Source organism: Lontra canadensis, unplaced genomic scaffold (genome assembly GCF_010015895.1).
Source record: "Lontra canadensis isolate GAN:19392208 unplaced genomic scaffold, GSC_riverotter_1.0 scaffold20, whole genome shotgun sequence".
Taxonomy (NCBI): domain Eukaryota; kingdom Metazoa; phylum Chordata; class Mammalia; order Carnivora; family Mustelidae; genus Lontra; species Lontra canadensis.
Window position 1 is genome coordinate 14,362,602 of NW_022631014.1, and position 25,192 is coordinate 14,387,793.

General features: G+C 50.2%; 1 protein-coding gene across 5 annotated transcripts; it reads left to right on the top strand.

Moving 5' to 3' along the window:
• The first annotated feature begins 2,609 nt into the window (after nucleotides 1-2,609).
• POMGNT2 (protein O-linked mannose N-acetylglucosaminyltransferase 2 (beta 1,4-)) lies at nucleotides 2,610-24,297 on the top strand. 5 transcript variants are annotated; one of them, XR_004383091.1, is made up of 3 exons: nucleotides 2,610-2,857; nucleotides 12,930-13,004; nucleotides 19,044-19,248. XR_004383091.1 is itself a non-coding variant. In XM_032861045.1 (3 exons), exon 3 carries the CDS (start codon nucleotides 22,510-22,512, stop codon nucleotides 24,250-24,252), a length of 1,743 nt encoding a protein of 580 aa, XP_032716936.1. In that variant the 5' UTR covers nucleotides 2,610-2,857; nucleotides 12,930-13,004; nucleotides 22,405-22,509; the 3' UTR covers nucleotides 24,253-24,297. The 5 variants fall into 5 exon arrangements, 3 of the variants coding, with proteins under 3 accessions (XP_032716936.1, XP_032716935.1, XP_032716937.1); XM_032861045.1 differs by lacking the exon at nucleotides 19,044-19,248 and adding an exon at nucleotides 22,405-24,297; XR_004383090.1 differs by lacking the exon at nucleotides 12,930-13,004.
• The last annotated feature ends 895 nt before the right edge of the window (nucleotides 24,298-25,192 follow it).

The window sequence follows — 25,192 nt, forward strand, 5'->3', positions numbered from 1 at the left end:
ACTGCCTAAATACTGGGCATTATCATTTAAAATAACTATAAATGAAAGACAAGGTTTAACCAGTTACAATAGAAATGTCTCATAAACTGCAAACCACTGATGAAAGAAATTGAAGATGACACAAAGAAATGGAAAAATATTCCATGTTCATGGATTGGAAGAACAAATGTTGTTAAAATGTCTCTGTTGCCCAAAGCAGTCTACACATTTAATGCAATCCCTATCAAAATACCACCAGCACTTTTCACAGAGCTGGAACAAACAACCCTAAAATTTATATGAAACCAGAAAAGACCCTGAATAGCCAAAGTAATGTTGAAAAAGAAAACCAAAGCTGAAGGTGTCACAATTCTTGACTTCAAGCTGTATTACCAAGTTGTAATTGTTAAGACAGTATGGTACTGGCACAAAAACAGACACACAGATCAATGGAGTAAAATAGAAAACCCAGAAACAAACCCTCAACTATATGGCCAACTAATCTTCGACAAACAGGAAAGAATATCCAATGGGGGGGGGGGGACAGTCTCTTCAACAAATGGTGTTGGGCAACCTGGACAGCAACATGCAAAAGAATAAAACTTGACCGCTTTTTTTTTTTTAAAGATTATTTATTTACTTATTTATTTATTAGACACACAGAGAGAGACCACAAGTAGGCAGAGAGGCAGACAGAGAGAGGGGAAAGCAGGCCCCCTGCTGAGCAGAGAGCCTCATGCGGGGCTCGATCCCAGGACCTGAGATCATGACCTGAGCCGAAGGCAGAGGCTTAACCCACTGAGCCACCCAGGTGCCCCAGACCACTTTCTTACATCATGCATAAAAATAAGTTCAAAATGGTTGAAAGACCTAAATGCGAGATAGGAAACCACCAAAGTCCTAGAGAGAACACAAGCAGGAACCTCTTTGACATCAGCCATAGCAATTTCTTACTAGATATGTCTCCTGAGGCAAGGGAAACAAAAGCAAAAACAAACTATTGGGACTTCATCAAAATAACAAGCTTCTGCACAGCAAAGGAAACAAGAAAACTAAAAGGCAACCTATAGAATGGGAGAAGTTATTTGCAAATGACACATCTGATAAAGGATTAGTATCCTAAATACATAAAAAACTTATACAACTCAGGACCCAAAATATAAATAATCCAGTTAAAACATGGACAGAAGACATGAATAGACATCTTCCCTAAGAAGACATACAGATGGCTAAAAGACGCACGAAAAGATGCTCAACATCACTCATCATCAGGGGAATACAAATCAAAACTACAATGAGATATCACCTAACAGCAGTTAGAATGGCTAAAATTAACAACACAGAAAACAGCAGGTGTTGGCAAGGATGCAGAGAAAGGGGAAACCCTCTTATACTGTTGGTGGGAATGCAAACTGGCGCAGCTACTCTGGAAAACAGTGTGGAGGTTCGTCAAAAAGTTGAAAATAGAACTGCCCTAGGATCCAGCAACTGCACTACTAGGTATTTACCCAAAGGATTAAAAAAAATACTGATTCGAAGGGATACATACACCCTAATGTTTATTTATAGCAAGTTTAACAATAGCCAAATTATGTTTTGAAAAAACCCAAATATCCATCAACTGATGAATGGATAAAAAAGACGTGGTGTGTGTGTGTGTGTGTGTATACAGTGAAATGTTTCTCAGCCATAACAAAGAAGGAAATCTTGTCTTTTGCAGCGATGTGGTTGGAACTAGAAACTATTATGCTAAGTAAAGTAAGTCAGTCAGAGAAGACAAATGCCAAATTATTTCACTCATATGTGGAATTTAAGAAACAAAACAGATGAACATGGAGGCGAAAAAGAGAGGCAAACCAAGAAACAGAACTATAAAGAATAAACTGAGAAGTACTCAGGGGGTTGGGTGGGGAGATGGGTTAAATTGGTGTCAGGTATCAAGGAGGACACTTGTGATGAGCACTGGGTGTTGTATGTAAGTGATGTATCCCTAAATTCTACTCCTGAAGCTGTATTACACTGTATATTATTACACTGTGTGTTAACTAACTAGAATTTAAATAAAAATTTGGAGAAAGAAAAAAAGAAATGTCTCATAACTCAGTGGGGATGCAGGTAGTAATGGTTGGTGAACATATTTAAATAAGTTAAATTCTCCTTTATCCTAGTAAAAAGCCAAGAGGTCTAAAATTCATAAATCCAGAAATAGGGTCATATGTGTATTTTCAGAGTGGGCGGCACTCTTATGCAGCAGCCATAAGAGTTGGGAATGTTTGCCTATTTTAGGAATGTCTGAGCGGTATGGGATGGGATGGGATGGGATGGGGAACTGGATATGGCTTTTGTATTTATTTGTATTTATAGTAATAGATATTTTTAAAAACATGTGGTGTATTTTGATTTTGTAAATGATATATGACTGTTGGTTTAACTTGAATTTACATGTATTATCAGGACTCCTATAATTGTAAAAATCTAACACCAAGTAAAACTGTGACTCTCACGGGAAGAGACTACAACTTCCAGGATTCCGTGGGTTGAAGCGGTGGGGAGTTTTCGGAGACAAACTACAATTCCCAGAATCCCGCTAGCCAAGGGGGTGGTTCTGGCCTGGGGTTGGGGCCGCTGAGTCCGCAAGCGTGCGCTCTTGCAAAGGCTGCGGTGCCGGGCTCGCCAGTCGAGCAGGCGCACGGCGGGCACCCGCGAGCCCTGCGGCCGCGGACGGGACGGCGCCTCGGGACCTGCCCTCCATGCCTGGGCCTCCCGGTCTTGTAGCGGGAACAGGGGGAGGCGGCGGCAGCTGTTTGGGGCAAAGCCGGGTCCGCCGAGGGCCCACCTGGACGCTTGAGCCCAGCGGAGCCCGGCCTGCGGGCTGCAGGTGAGACGCGCGCTGGGGTTAAACGGGGCTCCGCTACACCCCTGGGCTTGGAGTTGAGGGATCGGCCCCGGACCTCCCGCGGGAGGGATCAGCGGGAGCGCGGGGCCCTGAGGTAAAGAGGAGCCCAGGGAAGTTTGTAGAACCAAGAAGTGACGGGTGATGCGGACTGACAGAGGCGCGGGATGGGGGCGGGGGTGAGGATAGGTGGACCCTCGGGGTCCCGCTGCCTCGGGTCCGGGCAACGGCGCGCCCGTTGAATCCCTTAGCTCTTGGCTGGCACTAGCAGCAGGTCCTCACGCTCTTCAGCTTGGGCATGGAATAGCACGATTGGCTGGGAGCCAGCGACGTGCGCGGACGGGCTTGGGCCCCTGGAGATCCCTTGGAAGGCACTACCTGGGCAGGCCTGTGGCTGATCCCTGGGCTCTTTGGGGTGATAAGCGCCCGGTGATAAGAGCCTGCCACGACTTGCTTGACAGTGCCAGGGTAGCCTTTGGAGGGACCCACTTGAACTCCTGACCCGTTGCATGTGGGTAGACCCCATCTCCTGGTCACTGATGAGAATCCTCTGCTAAGATCTAGCGTCCTCAGGCCAGAGCCCTGCACCGGGTGGTGGGCGGCTAGGGTCTGCTTACTTACTCTCAGAGACTACTCTTGGGGGAAGCAAGGCCCAGCACAGGAAAGGTTACGGGGTGAGCTTGATAGGACTTAGTGGCTAAGAACACAGACAGAACAGAGTTTATTCACCAAATGTTTACTGTTACATGTGCTGGACATTTCACATCCTGGCTCTCATTTATTAGCTTGAGCTAATAAGTGCCCTTGAGCAAGTTACTTATCCTTTCTGAGCCTCTGTTTCTTCCTCTGCAAAATTGGAATGAAAGTACCTTCATGACAGGCTTGCTGTGAAGATTACATGAGATAATGCTGTGCAAGTCCTCAGTCCAGTGTTGGTACACAGTGGATGTGCAACCACAACCACCTTGTGGTTGCTGAGATAGCAAATGTTAGAGGTGAGACTGGAACCCAGGTCCGTCTTTGTACTGGAACTAGCTGTTCTCTCTGCCTCTCATGGATCTTGGAGATCTTCCAGTTCATCCTTTTCACATTACAGAGGAAGCATCTGAGTCCCAGTTAGTGCTAGAGCCAGAAAAGAACACGGGTCCCGTTCTCCCCAGGGATGGCCAGGCTTGGGCCCCAGGAGGGTGAGGAGAAGCAGAGAGTGGAGATCTTCAGCAAAGAGGAGGATGGGGTGCTGGTGACGGAGTTCCCCCAGACCACCCTGTGGCACGTGAGCATCCTGGTCGCCTGGAAGTGTCAGTGACAGAGCAGCTGCAGCAGTGTTCAGACTTTCCTTCTGGTTGGGAGTTCTTGCTCTGAGCCAGACTTTAGAAAATATTGAGCAACAGACAAAGGCTTCTAGTGCATATGGAGCTAACTGGAAAATTAAATGACCAAATGTTCCATTCCCCAAGGGTCTGCGGCACTCTTAGTTTGGTTGTCAGTGGATACTCTCCCCCAGGACCTGCCTAACACCTGATAGGCTTTTTTTTTTTTTTTTTAAGATTTTATTTATTTATTTGACAGAGAGAGATCACAAGAAGGCAGAGAGGCAGGCAGGGCGGGGGGAAGCAGGCTCCCTGCTGAGCAGAGAGCCCGATGCAGGGCTCGATCCCGGGACCCTGAGCTGAAGGCAGAGGCTTAACCCACTGAGCCACCCAGGTGCCCCTGATACGTTTTTTTAAATTGGGTAAAATAATGAATATGAAAGGCATAGCCCACAAATGTCAGCATAGGCTTTGGAGTGAGACTTGGGTTCGAATCCCAGCCCCACCACTTCATAGCTGTGTGACATTGGGCGATTCACTTAACAACTATGCCCGTACTTCCTCAAATGTGGGATGAAATTGATAGCACTTATTTTAGATTTGTAGGAGGGAATAAATGAGGTTGTTCATCTAAAGCACTTAGCCCTGTTTCTGGCATAGAGTAAGAGCCACTGAATGGGCAGTAGAGCGTTATTATGATAATAATAATACTATAAATACTATAGGCATTGTTTTGCCTATAAAGTAGGTATAATTGTGTTGGTTTTTCACACCAGAAAAAGGAGACTTGCAAGGGTTAAGAATTAGCCCAGGCAGACACAGAAGGACAAATAATACATGCTATCACTTACTGATAGTTAGATCTAAAATAGCCAGACTCATAGAAGCAGAGAATGGAATGGTGGTTGCCAGGGACTGGGATGAGGGGGAACAGGGAGGCATTAGTCAAGGCTATAAAGTTTCAGGTATACAAGATGACTAAGTCCCAGAGACCTACTGTACAGCTTAGTGCCTGTGGTTAACATGACTGTACTATTATACTCTAAAATTTGCTAAGATGGTAGGTCTTATGTTAAATATTTTTATCACAAAAAATAATAAGAGGGTGGGAGGAAACTTTTGGAGGTGATGGACAGGTTTATGGCATAGATTATTGTGATGGTTTCACAGGTGTATATCTGCTTCTGAACATCAAGTTTTACACGTTAATTATGTACAACTTTTTTGTCTGTTGAAAAGAAGAAAAAGAAGAAGAAGGAGGAGGAGGAGGAGAAGAAGAATTATTATTATTGGTTTAGGATCATGCAGCTGCTAAGTGATGGGACAGGAGCTCACTTCTGGCCTTTCAGCTGGAGAACGAGTGTCATTTACTTCTCTGCAGCCTGTGGTCCTCCCAGTTCTTGAGGCCTGGCTGTGACCGGAGGGGTGGGGGACCGGGCTGGGCAGCCAAAGGGCAGCCTCCAGCATCACAGCAGGGGGTCTTCAAGGTGGGGACCCTGCAGTCTGGCTGCTTGTGCTTCCTCTCCATGCCTGAGGTTGGATGAGGCTGGAGGCCGCATCCACTGAGTGAGCCTGGGGGATGAGGTGTTAGGAAGAAGTGTGGCCCTGTGGCCCCTGGACCGCAGGGCTGGCGAAGGGCGCCATCTGGGTGAGGCCTGGAGAGCTTGATTCTGAGAAGAAGTGATCTTGTTTAAGGGCCAGGAAGAGTTCTTCCCTGGGCCTGATCTCTGCCTTTGCGAGGAGGGCCACCCACGAGCCATGGGTGTAAGGACAAGGAGCTCTGGACTGAGAGCACCTGCTGTTTTAATCTTGGCTGACTTTGAGAGCTCAGCTGCCCTGGCCACTGCCTCTCTCAACCTCTTTTATAAAGTAAAGAGATGGAGCAGATCATTTCTAAGGGCTCTTTTAGCTCTAAAAATAGAAGGTTTTGTCACTTTAAATTGGTGGATTAACCCTCTCAGCCCGGCACCGGGGCAGGTGGGATAATGATCATCCCCCTGTGTTACCCAGACTTTCCTTGGGGCAAGAGAATGGCCACAGCTCCCTTGAGATGCCTGCCAGCATAGGTGTCTCTGCCTGGCTCAGTGGGGAGGAATTACACAAGGAAGCAGTGGGTTGCTAAGTTACAGTGGTGGGCCTGTGGGTCTGCGTTTCGCAGTCATCCACACCTGCTCTGCCCTTGAGTGACAAAAACTCATTGCCTTGCTTCTCTGCCTTGCTTCTCTGTCACTGACTCTACCGCTGAGTCTGAAGCACGGTGAATAAGACCCCTGGTAGTTAGACATAGGTTTGTATCCTGGGGCCCCTGCTTGAGCTGTAAGACCTGGAGCAAGCATCTTAATCTCACTAAACTTTGTTTTTTTTTTCATATTAAAAGAAAACAAAGCTAATTCTAGTACCTACATTGTAGGGCTTTTGTGAGCCTTAACAGAAAAGGGGCAGGAATGGGGCTTAGGATGGTGTCTGGTACACAGTAGGTGCTCAATAAAGGAAGCTGGCGGTAGCATTAACTGCCACCCCCTGCCCAGAAGCCAACACCCTCTTTTCCTGAGCTAGCCAGGACAGTGATGGATCCTTCCATTTTTGTCTGGCTTCCCATGTCCTCACTGCTGCCTGTTCAGGGCCCAACCTCTGTCAGAGAATCAGACCTTTCACTGCCATTGGTAGCCTACCATCAGTACGATCTTAATGCTAAGAGTTGTCTCTTTTCTCCATTTTGAAAGCGTGACAGAGGGCCCCTTCCAGGCTGGACACTGGGTACTCAGCCAGTCAGAGGCTGGAGCCTTTGGTCTGCCGAATTGCCTCTATTATCATTATTATTGCAATTATGAGGAAGGCCTGTGTCGGGTTATTTTCAAAGGAAAGGGAAAAAAGAAATAAACAAGAGATTTTTAAAAAAGGCCCTTTAGAAACTGAGGCAGATAGAAGGGTGCTGCCAATATGCCCCTGAAAACTGCTTCACTCAGCTCCTGGAGCAGCCAGATATTATTAGAACCCCATGGCCTTAGTGCTCCCTGCTTTCTAGGACCCCCCCTCCATTCCAAGAAGCGCTGGACGCAGGTGTCCGTGGTGCTGCCACACCTGCAGGCACAGAGCTGGTCAGCTGGACGAGAGGCTGCCAGCCATGGTGGCTCATCTTCTGTGGCTGGTCACCCAGCACTGGGTGCAGGGTCCACTTCTGGGGGGCTCTGGCCAGCTCCAGACCTAGGCCCCGAAAAGCCATGCATTAGAGCCTTGGGGTCTAAGAAGGCATAAATGCTCCGGGAGTTCTAGGCCTAGGGCAGGGGGCACAAACTCCCACACTCACTGGAGCCAAGAGCGCATGGGGCGAGCGAAGCGGGGCACTGGCCCTGGGACTGGGAGGCCAGACGCTCAGATGAAAACTCAAGCTGAGGAAGTCCTGGCAGGAAAGTGGCCTGGTGCTACCTCCTCGTCTCGGCCAGCTCCGGCTGCCATACCAACGTGCCGCCACTGGGGTTGACAAGCAGCAGACATTTATGTCTCCTGGGTCTGGAGGACAGAAATCCGAGCTCCAGGTGCTGGCAGGTGTGGATTCTCCTGAGGCCCCTCGTCTTGGTTTGCAGATGGCTGCCTTCTCACTGTGCTTTGTCACGCTTTTTGTGGCTGAGTCATTACGTGCTCTGTGCCCCACACCAGCTGGGTCCTAAAATCTGGTGCCCAGCGTAGAGAAGGCAGAGAGCAATAAAGGCAGTGATAATTGCATTCGCTGAGTTTCTGTGCCCTGGCAGGCCGAGGAGATGAGGGCCAGATGGTGCCTGGGCTGTTGGCATAGGCAGTGTTGACATGCTCGGTGCTCACATCCTGACTTCACTCCATACAGCCTGAGGCCCTTGGGACGCATGTACTTGGCTCCACCTGGCCTCTGTGTCCTGATGTGCAGATGGGGAATATGTGACAGTGCTAGGCTAGCCCCTTAGGGTTGGCTTGAGGATGAAATGAGGAGATGTACAACGGTTTCTAGTACACTGCCGACATACAGTCTTGAAGGTGGCCATGGCTGAAGTGGTTAATTTCATGCTGGGGACTGGCTGCTTGGAGGCTCTCTTCCCAGGGGAAGGGAGGCAAGTCATTAGGAAGACTGAGCGAACCTGGGAGGGATGGTGAATGTACCCCAAAGCCATTGGGGGGGTTCAGTCCCTTTAGGAATGATTTGGGGCTCTATGGCTGGCCTGGTACCTGTGTGTCATTCATTGTTAATTTGAGGAACCCTGATGAAATGTGATTCTGACAGCTGATGTGTTTTGAGGCCTATTCAGGTACTTTCCATGTATTACCCCATTCTCACAGCACCCTATGGAGGTTATTATTCCCATTTTACAGATAAGGGCATTGAGGCTTAGGTGTTAAAACGGCTTCATACCTAGGGTCTGAAGGAAGGTGAGTGTGAGCCGGGTGGCCCGGGAAGAATTCTTGGCCACAACCATCAGGGAAGAGGGTTGAAATCTCCGCAGCCGTCTTGTGTGCCCCGATGCCTGCACTTAGTCCAGATCGGGTGCGCTGACGTGGGTGGGAGATCAGTCAGGCCTTTCTGGCTTCCTAAGCAGATCCTCCTGTTACCCACCTGACAGCGCTCTTCCTCTTGGGAGCCCTTTGGGCAAGACCGGTGGAGGCAGGGATTTTTAGGTAAGGCTGGGTGACCGTGCATTGGGATGGCGCAGGGAGTGATCAGACGAGGAGTTGGGTTGGCCGGGACCAGGAAGGCCTGTGTTGTGCGCACAGTGCATCCCAGGCTTCCCTGACGTTCCTGGGACCAGAGGAGAGCATCCTGCGGTGACGCCCCTCCCTGGCCCCGGCAAGGAAGCACACATGCCCTTCTGCCGCAGCAGCTGTGGCCCATCAGGTTTGAACAACAGTCTCTTGATCCCCCTCGGCTACAGTGGAGGCCTTGAGGACATTTTTTTTTTCATGTTTGTGTCTTTTGCACATACTTTAATTTGGGCTGATGCAAAGCCTCACTCCCCCATTCTCTTCATGTCCTCTTAAGACTTAGGACTGAGGTTCATGAGTAAATATACATACGACTGACGGAGATGCATACAGATCATCTCTCCCCCGCGGTACCTGGTACCTTTGCTCAGGCGGAGTCAGCGGGAAGCAAAGGAGGGCCGGGCGCCTGTGGGGGGGAGGGGCTAGGGGGCGGGGCTACGGGGCGGGCGAGGTGGGGAGCGCTGGCAGCCCTCTTGCTTGGTCAGTGACTCTGCCCTATTGGTCGTTAACTAAGTTCCACGTCATGCCTGTCCACGTCTAAGCAAAGCCTGTTTTGTTTTAAGATTTTTATTTATTTATTTGACACAGAGAGAGAGATCACAAGTAGGCAGAGAGGCAGGCAGAGAGAGAGGGAAGCAGGCTCCGTGATGCAGGGCTCCATCCCAGGACCCTGAGATCACGACCCGAGCCAAAGGCCGAGGCTTTAACCCGCTGAGCCACCCAGGCGCCCCACAAAGCCTGTTTTTGAGACAATGAAGGAAGGAGTCTAAGAACCTCGGCCACGAATGACTCCAGGGCACAGCTTTCCACCGCGGGCCAGGGATCCAGGCCTCAGCGGATGCCTCAGGGTAGGGACTTTGCTGGAGGAGGCAGCAGAGATGCTGCCCTTCCTTTTCCAGCAGCCTTGTGCCTTGTGCCTTGTGTGGAAAAATTGTATCCTCTCAGACGGCAGACAGGACTTAGGGGAATCTGGGGCACTCCAACGACCCGTCTCTTCTTCTAGGAAGATAAGTTTAAAGAAAAGTTGGCTTGAGTTGGGGTGCCCATTTGCATGGGCAGTGGATTTTTCTTCTGCATGGTCTTTATTATATGTCTGGAGGTCAGAGCGGGCTTATATTTGATAGTTGGCAGACATCTGGGGATCCGTTTCAAGTGCAGGTAGGGTGTTGGAACAGGAGGCACACCACAGGGCATCCGGCTGGGGATCCCGGGGTGATGGAGAAGCTTCGTCATGTCCACTCAGGGCAGGAGTGAGAAGGGTCATGGGCAGCGGTGGTTTTTCCAAGTTTCATTTTCTCTGCTTTCTAAAGGAAAAACAAGCACACAAGGCCCGAGGTTGTTGGGTCCTTCAACTGCATGAAGAGGCACTAAACAGTGGGTCAGACCTCAGGACTGGACACAGCCGTCCTGTCAGCCACACAGGCCGCAGTCCTGCAGAAGGCAGCACTTGGCTGAGTGTTTCTTCTAGTCTCCCAGGCCAGGAATGGTGACCTGAGTTCTCCCTCAACACCCCCATCTCCCTGCCACTGCCCTGCTGTCACCAAGACTGGTGGCCTCTCCAGGAGCACTGAAAATTGGCCTGGAGAAAGGGGACATCATGGGATCCATTGTCCAGGAAGCAACGTGGCCCAATTATTCTTCACCATTTTGAACTTCCTCATAGAGTTTATTATCCAGAAACATTTTGAAACGGTGATGGAAAAGGCCCGCTTTCATCTTCTTCAGTGCTAGCGGTCTGATTAATGAGCTCTTTGCCTCCATCCGTATCTTTTGAAAACTCTTCTGAATGTTTGGCCTGATCCTTGAGCTCAGCTGTCTTACACAGCTGCTGCAGTGCAGTTGGGGGTCAGGAGAAGGGGGAGTACGGGAAACAGACTGAAAGGACTTTTTAATAACCACTGGTTGCCCAAGTACCTATTGGCCTTTTCCTGCTGCACTTTGGCTACTTCACGGCAGGGGGAAATGCAAGGTGGTTTTTCACCTGTCTCCACGTGGCAAAATATAGTTACGATTCTGTTAGTTCACTTTCCTCCAGAAGTAAATCCTGAGACAGAGATGCAAGTACAGGAGATTATTAGCACTCCTTCCTAATAGACATGATTAAGGGACTGAAGAACTGAGACCAGGGACGGGGAGGAGAGGGCATGCATCAGGCCAGTGCCCACTCCGGGCAGTCACCTCATCTGTTAGGGAGCTCTGGAGCCAGCGTAGAACATGCCTCAGAACTCTCCAACCTGGACAGCATGGGAATGGGGTATTCATTCATTCATTCATTCATTCATTCCCTCATTCACTCACACACTTACATTTCAATACCAGGAGAGTTAACATACAGTGTTGTAAGTGATTCAGCTATTCCATGGGAGGGGTAACTGTTCCCACCAGATGTTGGTTCAGGCTGCCTGGCTTGTACATGGTAAATTTTTCTGGGGATGGACAGAGCATGATTTCCCCAGAAAAATTCCCTTCCCATTTTCCCCCTTGGAAGGCGACTTGAGAGCCTCAAGGGCCCTGTGAGCCAGTCTTTATCTGTCCTGCTTTCTGTCTGCATTCTTCTGGCTGTCCTGGGGAGGGGTTGGTCACTTAGCATCTAACTAGAAACAGTGCCCCCCACCCCCCAACTCCCCAGGCTCAGGCTCAAAGGCTGGCCTCTGCCTGGTTGCCTAGTTGCCCCACAGTGCCCCAGCCCCATGTTTCCTGGTTCCCGTAAGCTTGGCTCCAGCTCCCCCCCACCCCAGCTCTACTCCGAGCTTGCCTGGGGTTGGCTACTGCACACACAGTCCCCCAGGTCCATAGGAGAGGCCTGGCCCCTTCCTGCTGTGGCCCCACACCACACTCTCACCTGCCTGCGGCCAAGCTCACATTCCAGCACAGGGAGGCCTAGGAGAGGGGCAGGTGGCAGAATGCTCACCAGATAGGTGCCCACTCAGGTCAGAGGTTGGTCTTTCCTCTCCCTTTTCCTCATTTCCCTGCAGGTCTTGCTTTTTGATGTTCCCTGGGTGCGGCTGTTGTGGCTTTAGCTGCTGCCGGAAGCATTTCCGTCTGTGATGGGAGCAGAACACGCGTCTGCTCAGGCCCTGCTCGTCTGCCTCTCATCTCTCTGGGGACGGCCATTTATCTTATATTGTCTAAATATTCATTTATTACTCAGCCACTCTCTGGAATTCTGCCATTTGTAAGTAGGGATTTGTTTACTTCTTTATCCTTAACTTTTTGACTTTTTATTATGGAAAATGTTAAACAGACACAAGAAAGGATCTTAGAAAGGCCCCCATCACCATTTTTCACAGTGATCTATTTGCTACTATCTTGTTCCATCTGTCTCCATACTTTTTTTGCTGAAGTATCTTTATTTTATTATTTATTTATTTTAAGTAGGCTCCATGCCTGACATAATGTGGGGCTTGAACTCACGACCCTAAGACCAATAGTTGCACGCTCTTCTGACTGCGCCAGCCAGCAGCCCCTTTGCTAGAGTATCTTAGGACAAACCACGTATGTGTCATTTTACCTATAACCACTCTTATGTTCTCTTCTTTCTTAAGTTATCTAAATTTTTTAAAGATTTTACGTATCTGAGAGAGGGCGAGAGAGAGTACGAGCAGGGTTGAGTAGGGTTGGCAGGGGAGAAGCCGGGGGGGAGAGGGAGAAGCAGACTCCCTGCTGAGCAGAGAGCTCAACGCAGGGCTCCATCCCAGGACCCCGAGATCAGATCATGACCTGAGCTGAAATCAAGAGTCAGACACTTAACTGAGCTGCTCAGGCACCCGCTATCTATTTTGTTATGACTTTTTATTTTGAAATAATTTGAGACTTACAGAAAAGTTACCATAAATGCTTCACTCAGCTTCCCCTGAGGTTAAATCTTACATAACCACAGTGCCATGATCAAAAGCGGGAAATTAACACAGCACCACTACCTAAACCACAGACCTTACTCAGATTCTGCCAGTTATGCACTGACATCCTTTTCTGGGTCCAGATTGCCACATTATGTTTCGTTGTTGTGTCTCCTTTAGACTCCTTCAGTCTGGGACAGCTTCTCAGTCATTCCTGGTCTTCCGCAACCTTAACTCTTGAAGAGTCCTGGTCAGGTAATTTGTAGAATGTCCTTCTATTTGGGTTTAATGTTTTCTCTACTAACTTATCTATACACTATGTTCAGAGCTAGCAGGGGAGTTAGACCCTTTTCCCCCTTTTGGACATACAGACTGAGGTTGTGTATTTCAGGTAAGAAAATCACAGAAGTCAGGTGCCCTTCTTAGGGCACCATATCAAGGGGTACATGGTGCCAGGAAATTATTTCCGGTGATATTAACATCAGTTACTTGGTTCAGGGGCTGTCTGCCAGGCCTCTGTATCATGAAGTTTTATCCTTTCTTCTCTCTTTCTTTCTTTCTTTCTTTCTTTTTTTTTTTTACCATAAACTTTCTGTTTTTGCCTTTGTAACAGATACGTATCTCCCAGAAAGATGGTTCGAGAGGATCAAATATCCTATCTCTCAAACTTCCACCCACTAATTTTAGCATCCAGTAGTGGATCTTGCCTGAGACCATTATTACTGTGACGCTTGCCAAATGGTGATTTTCTGTTTCCATCATTGCTTCTGCATGTATTAATTGGAGTTCTACTGTAAGAAAGATCTGTTCCTTCTTCCTTATTTATTCATATCAATATTGACTCATGCATGCTTATTTTGTTCTGTGAGTTATAATCCATAACTATTGCTTTTTAATTTCATTACATTGCCCCAAATTTAGCTCCTTCAGGTTAGCTCCTGAGCCTTCTTTTTTTTTTTTTTTTTTTTTTTTTGGGCAGAGATATTAGTATTTTAATAAAGTGAGGATAATTGTAGGTCATTCCAGAGGTCACTCCATTGTCCATCTGTGCAGGCACGCTCCTGAGCCTTCTTGATATGTCCTCATCACTTTTTGAGAACTTACATTCTGGTAGTACAAGATGTTCCCAACAACTCTTGTATTTTCCCTTCCTGAGCTGTGGAAACAGTGATTTTTCCACAGAGCCCTGGTTCCTGAGAGGGGCCAATGTTAGAAAGCAAGACCTGCATGCCAGGCATGCTGTCCCTGCTCCCACGCACTCCCGTGGGTCAGAACTAGGAGCTATATGTATGCGTGTGCACCCCTTACTCCCCCCGCCCCCACAGCTCTTCCTCCTGCTCACACTCCTCCTGTCATGTCAGCCTGGGTCCTTCCTCAGTTCCCTGGCCCAGATCTGAGCTAAGGTCTCCAGGGTAGCCTCGCCAGCTTCCCAGTGAGTCACACTGCCCTTCTGGCCTCTCCTGACCTTGAGGATGAATGAACTCTCCCTCCCCGCCACCCCCGGGCTTCTTTCTGTGTCTTTTTGTTTCTCGTCAGAACCTGCAGCTGTGGTCATGTCACGCTCAGGACGCAGGTGTTCCCTTCTGAGCAGTCTTGTATTGTCCGAACCATGGTTGTGGTAAGGATAGTTGGCGCCCGTGGTGGAACCATGGGACACGGTCAGAATTGGTCAGGTATCAGTAATGTACCGTGATTCAACTAATAGTGAAGTAGTTCTTCGCTGGGGCTGGCTGGAGAATTCCATGGGGTGGGGGTGGGGGGACCACATGTTTTTGTAAACGTATATGCAGCCATATGATTTTACATATGCAGATATAGATATAAAATACCAACTTCAGAAGGTAAAGGTTGATGAAATCTTTCATTCTTGGGGGTAGGGCTTGCAGAAAATTTCTTATGAATGAGGCATGCTTGGGGAAGGGGATGTTGGGCTTTACAGGTTGGTATGGAACATGAAAGAGTTTCTCTTTTTTATCAGTGGGCCCTTAGGTTTGAAAAGACAGGGAAACACTGATGTTTAAGCACATTTCTTGGCTGTAGGTTCTGGGCTTGCAAAGACCTTCCCCTGGAGATTAACAGGGCTGATGGGAACACAGGCAAACCCCAGCCAGGAAGGCAGCCGCCTGCACCCTCTCCTCTCATTCTGGGGCTGGACCAGAAGTTCTCTGCTCTTGTTCTGTGAAGGCCTTGAAGACCTGCGTGAAGGACATGGGGTTCATGGGCTCTCAGGATAGCTGTGACTTTATCCTCTTCCCTGCAGGCCAAGAAGATCCAATGGGACTGGGTGAGTGGGAGTTCTGTTAGAGGACTAGCTTTGAGTTCACAGGAATTTATTTCACATAAGTCATCTGCAGACTTCGGGACTTGACTTGCCATAAGGAATATGCTCCTTGTACCATTTCATGCAGAGCTCCCTCTTTGGGGACCCCCTTCTTCTCTCCCACAGTCGTGGAGAGACACCGAGGCTGGGAGCTTATCACTGGGTTTTCTACCTCTGTTCTCCCCCATATCCACGCTACTCTGCTCAGAGACCTTCAGTAGCTCCCCTTTGCCTAGAGGGTAGAGTTCAGATTTCTTGACCTAGCATTAAGGCCATTGACATTCGGGCCTTAGCTGATTTTTCCAAGTCTCTTTTCCTTGTGTGAACCATCTACCTAACCAGACCAGACTGTTTGGTCTCCTTCATCTTTGGATGCCCCCTCCCCACCACCTCCTTTCTTTCTACCCTGGAGATGACATTTCTGGTCCTCTGAAAGCTCCAGGGAATGGCCAAACCAGAAGGACTCATTTCTTCCTCAGAGGAAGCCTGCAGGGCTCACTAGAGCCCCACCTACTGCCTATGCTGTGACACTAAGGTTACCTTAGTCCACATTCCCTACCCCATGGAACTCATGTGGAAAGTTGTAGCTCCACTTGGGCCCACAATGAATACGCTTGTTTTCTAATTGCTAATACAAGAGTTTCTCAGAGGGCTTTGTTTACCCAAGTCAGAAGGGTCGTGGGGAAACTGATGCCAAATAGCCCCACTAGGTTAGAGCAGAGCTCAGAAGCAGAAGGCACAGGCCAGACCCCCATGCGTTTGCTTCCTGCACAAGAGCCTGTAAAGACGTTCTCCTCAGGTTTTCTTGGTTTGGAGAAACCAAAACTGAGCTCGATAATCAGGAAAGCTCACAGCAGGAAGTCCAGGCATGTAGGGCTCCGAGACATCAATGGGGTCCTTTGTCTCTCTCCTCCATCATGCTGTCCTTGGCATCCTGGCTTCACAGTCCAGCTGGTCAGCAGATGGCAGGCGGCAGCCTTGGGATAGCTCCTTCTTTCTTCTCCGGTGGGTGGGAACATGGACTGTGACTCCTCCTGCTTTGCTCTGTTCAGTTCTACTCCGGCAGTGGCCTCCCCTGGGCTAGTAACTGGCTCCAGAAGCATGCTCTCTGCTGATCAGCCCTCTGGTGGTGGAGGTCCATCTTGGCTTTGTTTGCACCTCGTGGGTATCAAGGAAAGGGCTGGCTCCTGGCCAAACCTGGAATTTTATTAGGCAGGGGAAAGGGGTGGGAAGCCTGTCCCTTCTGTCCCCTCTGTCACTTATTAATACACTTGACTTGGAAACCCAAGGAGCAGAGCTGGTGACCCGTCTGGTCCAAGGCACCAACAGGTGACAGCATATCTTGTCTTGGTCTCCATCTTTGGGAGGAACCTTCTTAGATTTAAAACGCTTTGTTTCAAATGACTGTAATTAAAAGTGACAGGTCCCGCCTCAGTGGCGGTCAGCTTTTGCTTCAAGTCAGATGAAGGCAGCCAAGTATGTCCAGAAGGTTTTAAAATGCCAGACTTCATCGTGCATCCCTGTGGCCCTTCATTAACCATCTGATGCCCCAATTTTTTTTTCTTTTCCCCTCTGCTAGACACTCATTAGTTTGAACCTAATCGTGCGCAGTTGCACGCAGTTGCAGAAGTAGTCGGCTCTCAGTATCCACGAGGTTCAACTAACACCTGATTTCTGACCCTCTCCACCACCCTGTGTAGTGGGGGCTGCACGTTCACCTTTGCTGACAGGGAACCTGCCTTCAGAAAGGCCACACGGTCAAGTCAGGGAGCTGGGGTTTGAACCCGAGTCTTCTGGCCTTTTATCCTTCAACTTTCCTAGACAGCGCACATCCTCTCCCAGGAACTACCGACCACCAGTCATGCAGTGGGCACTCAGAGCCAGGTTGGTCTGGGGTGTGATGTGAGATCTCCTGGTGATTGGGTGTCTCCAGAAGAGCAAACCGGTCAGACAGACTTAAGGGAGTAAGATGGAGTTGGTGCCCTAAGTCCAAGGCGTGCGGACTACCTGTCTCCCCGTTCTAGGGAGAGTTAGCAGAAGGTGTGGCAGCACTGGCAAGGGGAGGACTCCACAGGAGTTTCCTCGGGCAGAGGAGGCTGCAGGGGATGTTGTGGGCCTGCCCTCCTGAGCAGAGCTGTGCCCAAGGGGCTTCAGAGCAGCTCATCCACATCAGATGTGGCCCAGCCCTAGAGGGAGGTGGAGCGGGGAGAACACGGAGAGGCTGGGCTGCAGGAGGAGGGTCTACCTTCATTAGACCCTGAGCTCAGAAGCTGCCCTGCCAGGCCTGCCCCTGCCCCATGGCTCTCCCCAGCTTGTCTTCAGGAGGCAGCGCTCACCAGCTCATTAGGACGCCTCCATTTTTAATCCTGGCTGCGTCACAGACTTGCTGGGTGATTTGGGGCAAATTCTTCACCTATCTAAAATGAGGACTTGCTTAGTGGTTGTTAACCTGACTAACAGTGGAATTCCTTCCTGCGAGTGAAGAACCCCATTTTTAAATACACTTTTGTGGCACTCGTATGAGTTTCCTAGGGCTGCTGCAACACATTTAACCCTAGATGTGGTGGCTTAAAAGTCCAGAAATTTATTCTTGCACAGTTCTGGAGGCTAAAAATCTAAAATAAAGATATAGACAGGGCCAGGCCCCCTCTGAAAACTCTGGGAGAGAATCCTTTCTTGCGTCTTCTTAGTGTCTGGTGGCTCCTGGTAATCCTGAGCAGTCTTTGGTTTATAGCTACATCATTTAAGTCTCTTGTCTTTGCCCTCATGTGGCCATCTTCTCTGTTCCTCAGTGTCTTTTTCTGCCTCTTACAGGGACACTTTCATTAGATTTAGAGCTTCATTTAGATTACGATCTCGTCTCAAAAGCCTTAACTAATTATATGCGTAAAGACCCTATTTCCGTATAACATCATATTCTGAGGTTCTGGGTAGACATGAATTTGGGGGGCATTATTCAACCCACTATAGTACCCCTAAATAGAAGAAATTAAAGGTGCTTGGTTTTGTTTGGAGGTAAATGGAGGCCCAAGACCCTGGCCTCATGTCCTTGTTGCCTACCGCCAGCCTTGGCAGCCTCCAAGAATCAGGTCTGCAAGCCACTAGGTACCCAAGGTTCCAGGAAGCCCTAGTTCACCATATCCCATGGTGATGAGACTTTGGACTTAGAATTTTGAATTGATGCTGGAATGAATTAAGACTTTGGCGGCTAGGGGGACTCATGGCCTGGTTCTTTGGTTAAGAGTCTCTTCTTGGTTTTTCTCAAATGTGGCTGTACCCCAGAATCACCTGGGTGCTTGGTAAAAAAGCAGATACCAATGAGACTTTGGGTTCTGGTCAAAATGGAGGGGACACGTGTATCCCTATCCAGGCACCATGCACTAAAACACAGGACTAAAAACACAGGACATTAGGTATAAAACATAAGACTGAAAGGTAGAGAGAAGAATGTGGAACAACACAGTAGTCAATTCCTTGGGTTTTCTTTTTGCCTCCTGTGTATCCTAGACTGTATGCTAAAGAAACCAACCCAGAAATGTCAGTGAGCATAGACCAGAAAAAGCCCCAGGGAAAGAAAGCTCACTGTCACTCATCAAAGGACTGGAAGAGGACCAGCCTTACAATACCTTTTTGACAATAGTACCCTATTCCTGTAAAACACCAGGGAAAACTGCTTCTCCCCTCCCTTCCAGCTTTAGTAAAGGCTGAATAGACAGACATCCATCCTTGCTTTTCAGTAACCAACCAGGTACCTCCCATCTTTAGCAAAGTAGCCCCACCCCCCCACCATGGGGCTGGATGAGAAGCCTGGACTTTTACCACAACCCGGAGGTAAAAAGATCCCTTGAGGTTTCACCGGAGCCTAGACTTGGACCCCCACCCAGTGGTGGGGGGTGATGAGACACCCCTACTGAGGAGCCTAGATTTCCACCCCTTCTCAGTGGTTATGCCGCATCTCTCACTTTCCCTGCCAGAGTGCTGCTGCTGGAGGCCGAGCAAGGAAGCGTGGATTTCCCCCTACCCAACGATAGAGGCAGCACTCTCCCTTCCCCACCAGCATGGTTCTTGCAAAAACCTGCTGAAACGGAAAACCTAATATAAGCTCCAGGATAAGTCTTAGCAAAGAAAGAGAAGATAGAAGGAACTAAATGGAGATTTGAGAACCGAAGAATGTAGTAACCAAAATTAAAAAAAAAAAAAAATCACTGGTGGGCCTAGTAGAAGAACGGAGATGACAGAAGAAAGAACCCGTGAACATGAAAACAAACAGTAGAAATTAGCCAATTTAAACCGTGAAGAGAAAATAGACTGGGAAAACAAATTGAACAGAACGTTAGACATCTCTAGGACAATACTTTTTAAAAATTTAGCATTCGTGGACCAGGCTTCTGAAAAGTAGACAAAAGAACACTCTTCAGGGCCACGCGAGAGGAAGGACGTACTACGTCCAGGGGAAAAGCGCTTCACGTACAGTAGATTCCTCCTCAGAAACATGGCGGCCGGAGGGAGGCTGCCCAGCCTAAGCGTTTGTGTGCTGAGAGAAAGCACTGTCACACTGAAGTTCTGTCCCAGTGAAAATATCCTGTAGGAAAGAAGGGGAAATCAAGACATTTTCTTCACCTGAAGGAACACTGGGAGAATTTGCTCTCAGCAAATTTCCCTAAAATGATGACCAAAGGAAGTTCACCGGAGAAGTGGTAACAGAAGAAAACCTGGAACATCAGGGACAAAGAAAGAACAGGAAGAGTAAAAATGTGGGTAAATACTATGAACTCTTCTTTCCCTCTTGAGGAGATTACACTTGACAGTTGAAATAAAAATTAGAGCACTGTCTGATGCAGATTTTGATGCATGTAGAGGAAACATTGAAGATAATTATAAGGGAGGAGGGTAAAAGAGCCCAGATGGAGATCAGGTCTCTGTCCTCAGTCAAGAGGTAGACTGTCACTACCAGTAGACGCTGCTAAGTTGCATATACATTGTATGGTGCCTAAAGAAACCACTAGAACATCTGCACTGAGAAATACACTCAGAAACACTGTACCTAAAAATGGAATTCAGATAATCTGCAAGAAGACGGGGAAATGAAACAGAGGAACAAAAGATGCAGATGCCTAAGCCGTACTCCAGACTTCCTACTGAGTCAGAACCTACAGGATTCCTGCCTGCAAGTATCTGGTTTTAGCAAGGGCCTCTGGGGATTTCAGGAACCAGCCAGGTTTGAGAATCTGTGGTCTAGACCAGTTTTTATTTTTGTTTTTGTTTTAGAGAGAGCGAGTGAGCATGTGTACAGGGGTAGGGGGACAGCTGGGAGGAGCAGGCGGAGAGGGAGAATCTTCTCCATGCTCAGCTTGGAGCCCAGTGCGGGGCTTGACCTCATGACCCCTTATGACCTGAGTTGAAATCAAGAGTCAGATGCTTAACTGACTAAGCCACGCAGGCGCCCCTAGACCTTTTTAAAAAAATTTTTTTTTATATATTTTTTATTAACATATAATGTATTATTAGCCCCATGGGTACAGGTCTGTGAATGGCCAGGTTTACACACTTCACTCAGCATAGCACACACCCTCCCCGATGTCCATAATCCAACTGCCCTCTCCCTCCCCCCGGCAACCCTGTTTGTTTTGTGAGATTAAGAGTCTCTTATGGTTTGTCTCCCTCCCGATCCCATCTTGTTCCATTTATTCTTTTCCTACCCCCCCAAGCCCCCACGTTGCCTCTCAACTTCCTCATATCAGGGAGATCATAGGATAATTTAAACCTTTATTTTTTTTAACAGCAAATTGCCAACGCTGTTAGGTTGTAAATTCAATTAAGAGGAACATGTCCCCCCACCTTTTTAGAACGAACTTAATATACTGGACTAGAAAAGGAAACACTGGAATACACTATAGCCGGTCAGAGTAATTCTTCGTGAAATTTTGGGGGAGCAGTATAACATGTGCGTATGATGAATGTGTGCATGGTGAACCGTTAGATGAGGGTCACTGGAAGAAATGGTGCCCCCAGGAACGGCCTTCAGCTAGTGCCAGAAAGGAATAGGAAGGCGAATAGCCCGGCCTCTTCAGAATAGTGACGTGCTCATTAATGTGCCTGTATTGGCGTCACTCCTCCTTCCCACTCTCCTACAGGGATTTCTTTGGATAATGTCTCAAACTATTTTGGCTCAAATCCTTGTCTCCAATTCTGCTTCTGGGGGAAACTAGTCTAAGCCCCTGTCTCTTTCTGGGCAGGATTGCACTTTGATTTTTGTGATTGCAGGGAGAGAGAAGATACAAGACCCCAAGAGTCCAAAGCTCGCCCTGAGGGAATAAAGGGGTGGCTCCAGTCCCACCCCAGGGCAGTAATGACCAGGCACCAGGGGTTCCCCGGGCAGCTCCTATAAGGGCACAGGGTGAGACCTCTCAAATCTGAGCAGTCCTGGGCTTCAGAGCAAGAATGTTAGCTTTCCTGCTAGTGCAGGAAAATGGAGCAAATGCCACCAGCCCATCCAGGCCTCTCTGCAGGCCTGCGTGTCAATGGTGCCGTCCAGATACAGTTCCTTCACTGGACCAGGGATGGGACAAATATCTACCCATCCTTTCATGGGAATCTAAAAGACAGCAGGCATGATTTCCAAACAGTAGCTTTAAGCAAGAGCAGACGATCCCCCATATCCCCTGGGCATATGTGCCATGGGTCCTAAGAAGGGGACACTGGGCTCTTGGTGTACAGCCTGGCCTCTGTGCCCATGTAAGGAAGAGTCCTTACCTCACAGGACCAGGAATGCCAGGCCCCTGGAGGGGACCCTCCCTGTGGCCTCTGGTCAAGGATCCTCCATTGGTTAGCTCTTCTTGTAGCAGTGCCTCATACCAAACAGCCACAGGATTTCAGTGACATCCAACAGTGAGCACTCACCCAGCCCAGCTGTTTGCGTGTCGGGGTCACTGGCCAACCAGGGGTCAGCTGGGTTAGACTGGGCTTGGCTGCAGCAGCTCCGTACTGCATTCCTGTCGCTCCTCCTGGAACCAGGAAGTTAGGCTGCACACATCCTCCCCTCGGCAACGTCCTAGGTATGAAGGCGTCTGGGCGAGTCACACAAGCTCTCTTCAAGCCTCTGATCATGTTTTCCCTGCTGACATTTCACTGGCCAAAGCAAGTGATGTGGTCAAGTCCCAAGGCAGGGCGCAGGGATGTATACCGCCCCCACGGGAGCGGTGGGGAAGGGAGGGCGAGAATCAGCGGGGACGGTACGGGCACTGCGCCCGGTAGGAGCCCAAGGTGGCTGCGGACGGACAGATGGACAGATGGACAGATGGGGCCAACACCTTTCCCTTTCCTTGTCTCCTGCAGGCTTGTGCTGGCGCTAGGGGCGCCCGCGGGTATGGGTAGAGCCAGCCAGGCCTGTGGCGCCGCCCGGGGGCTGTGCTGGCGCTAGGGCCCCACGGCGGCGTTAGGATGCACCTGTCCGCCGTGTTCAACGCGCTCCTGGTGTCGGTGCTGGCGGCGGTGCTGTGGAAGCACGTGCGGCTGCGCGAGCATGCGGCGGCGCTGGAGGAGGAGCTGGCCGCCGGCCGCCCCGCCCCGGAGCCCGCCCCCGCGCCCAGGATCGACTACCCCAAGGCCCTGCAGCTCCTGGCGGAGGGCGGTACGCAGATGGTGTGCAGCGGCCGCACGCACACCGACCGTGTGTGTCGCTTCAAGTGGCTCTGCTACTCCAACGAGGCCGAGGAGTTCATCTTCTTCCACGGCAACGCCTCGGTCATGCTGCCCAACCTGGGCTCCCGGCGCTTCCAGCCGGCGCTGCTCGACCTGTCCACCGTGGAGGACCACAACACCCAGTACTTCAACTTTGTGGAGCTGCCGGCCGCTGCCCTGCGCTTCATGCCCAAGCCCGTGTTCGTGCCCGACGTGGCCCTCATCGCCAACCGCTTCAACCCCGACAACCTGATGCACGTCTTCCACGACGACCTGCTGCCCCTCTTCTACACCTTGAGGCAGTTCCCGGGGCTGGCGCACGAGGCGCGGCTCTTCTTCATGGAGGGCTGGAGCGAGGGCGCTCACTTTGACCTGTACAGGCTGCTCAGTCCCAAGCAGCCACTCCTGCGGGCGCAGCTGAAGGCGCTGGGCCGGCTGCTGTGCTTCTCCCACGCGTTCGTGGGTCTCTCTAAGATCACCACCTGGTACCAGTATGGCTTCGTCCAGCCCCAGGGCCCCAAGGCTAACATCCTTGTGTCCGGCAATGAGATCCGGCAGTTTGCCCGGTTCATGATGGAAAAGCTGAACGTGAGCCACGCGGGGGCGCCCCTGGGCGAAGAGTACATTTTGGTTTTCAGCCGCACCCAGAACAGACTCATCCTGAATGAGGCCGAGCTGCTGCTGGCACTGGCCCAGGAGTTCCAGATGAAGACGGTGACGGTGTCCCTGGAGGACCATGCCTTCGCTGACGTCGTGCGGCTGGTCAACAATGCCTCCATGCTGGTCAGCATGCACGGGGCCCAGCTGGTCACTGCCCTCTTCCTGCCCCGCGGGGCAACCGTGGTCGAGCTCTTCCCCTATGCGGTCAATCCGGACCACTACACCCCCTATAAGACGCTGGCCACGCTGCCCGGCATGGACCTCCAGTACGTAGCCTGGCGGAACACGATGCCAGAGAACACGGTCACGCACCCTGAGCGGCCCTGGGACCAGGGGGGCATCACCCACCTGGACCGGGCTGAGCAGGCCCGTATCCTCCAGAGCCGTGAGGTCCCGCGGCATCTCTGTTGCCGGAACCCTGAGTGGCTCTTCCGCATCTACCAAGACACCAAGGTGGATATCCCGTCCCTCATCCAAACCGTGCGGCGTGTGGTGAAGGGCCGGCCTGGGCCACGGAAGCAGAAGTGGACCGTCGGCCTCTACCCAGGCAAGGTTCGGGAGGCGCGGTGCCAGGCGTCCGTGCAGGGCGCCTCCGAGGCCCGCCTCACCGTCTCCTGGCAGATCCCCTGGAACCTCAAGTACCTGAAGGTGAGGGAGGTGAAGTACGAGGTGTGGCTCCAGGAGCAGGGGGAGAACACTTACGTGCCTTACATCCTGGCCCTGCAGAACCACACCTTCACCGAGAACATCAAGCCCTTCACGACCTACCTGGTGTGGGTCCGCTGCATCTTCAACAAGATCCTCCTAGGACCCTTTGCAGATGTGCTGGTGTGCAACACGTAGCGAGTGTGCTGTGGCCAGGCCACGGTGGGGGGCGGGGATGGCTCCCCTGGCACAGTGTCCTGGGGCCCACTGGTGTCCTGCGGTGGCTTCCGGGAATTATTTATTTATCAAGCAGGCCTTCCCCAGGCCTGTGCCTCCGCGTCTTCTTACTGGGTCTAGAGTGTGAGGTTCCCAGCACTTTTTGCACTGGTTAGTGGGACCCTCCCAACCCCCTTCTCCTGTCCCGAGCCTCCGTACTCTGGAGAAGGTCCTCAGTGGGAGGAGAAAGAAGGAAAGTGAAAATCCTAAGGAGCCTCTGGCTGAGAAATCGTGCTGTACCCTACTGAATCTCTCTGGTTGATATCCAGATGTCTGGAAACTGAGTAAATCATGTGGTTGCTTGGGTGGGTGGTTCATCAGCTTCCATCATCATGAAATTCACCTGTAGCACAGTGAAGGTGTGTTTGGAATATTCATTAAATGATTATAAACATCTTGGCCAAGTCTTTTTTTTTTAATTTAATATTTTATTTATTTATTTTTAGAGAGAGAGCGAGAGAGCAAGAGAGAGCATGAGCAGGGAGCCCGATGATGGACTCAATCCCAGGACCCTGGGATCATGACCTGAGTGGAAGGCAGACGCTTAACCGACTGACCCATCTAGGCACACCTTGGGCAAGTCTTTTTATTGGGTAGTTGGAAGCAGGGCTGGTAGTCGGTGCCCGTGTGCTCTTTCATCTTATCAGCCGAGGAGATGTGGCGATGGGCAAGCGCCGAGGACCGCGAAGTGGGGCAGGCTGGTTGCATTGCGTCTTGCAACTTGCCAGGTGAATGTCACATTTCCCATCTAAGTGGGGTCCAAGTCTGGAAGCCTAGGGTCTGGTCTGCGGTGAAGAAAAGCACTGCCCCCCAGGGGGCGCTCTTACGCTAAAGAGGACATCCGGCAGCCAGGACCACAGCA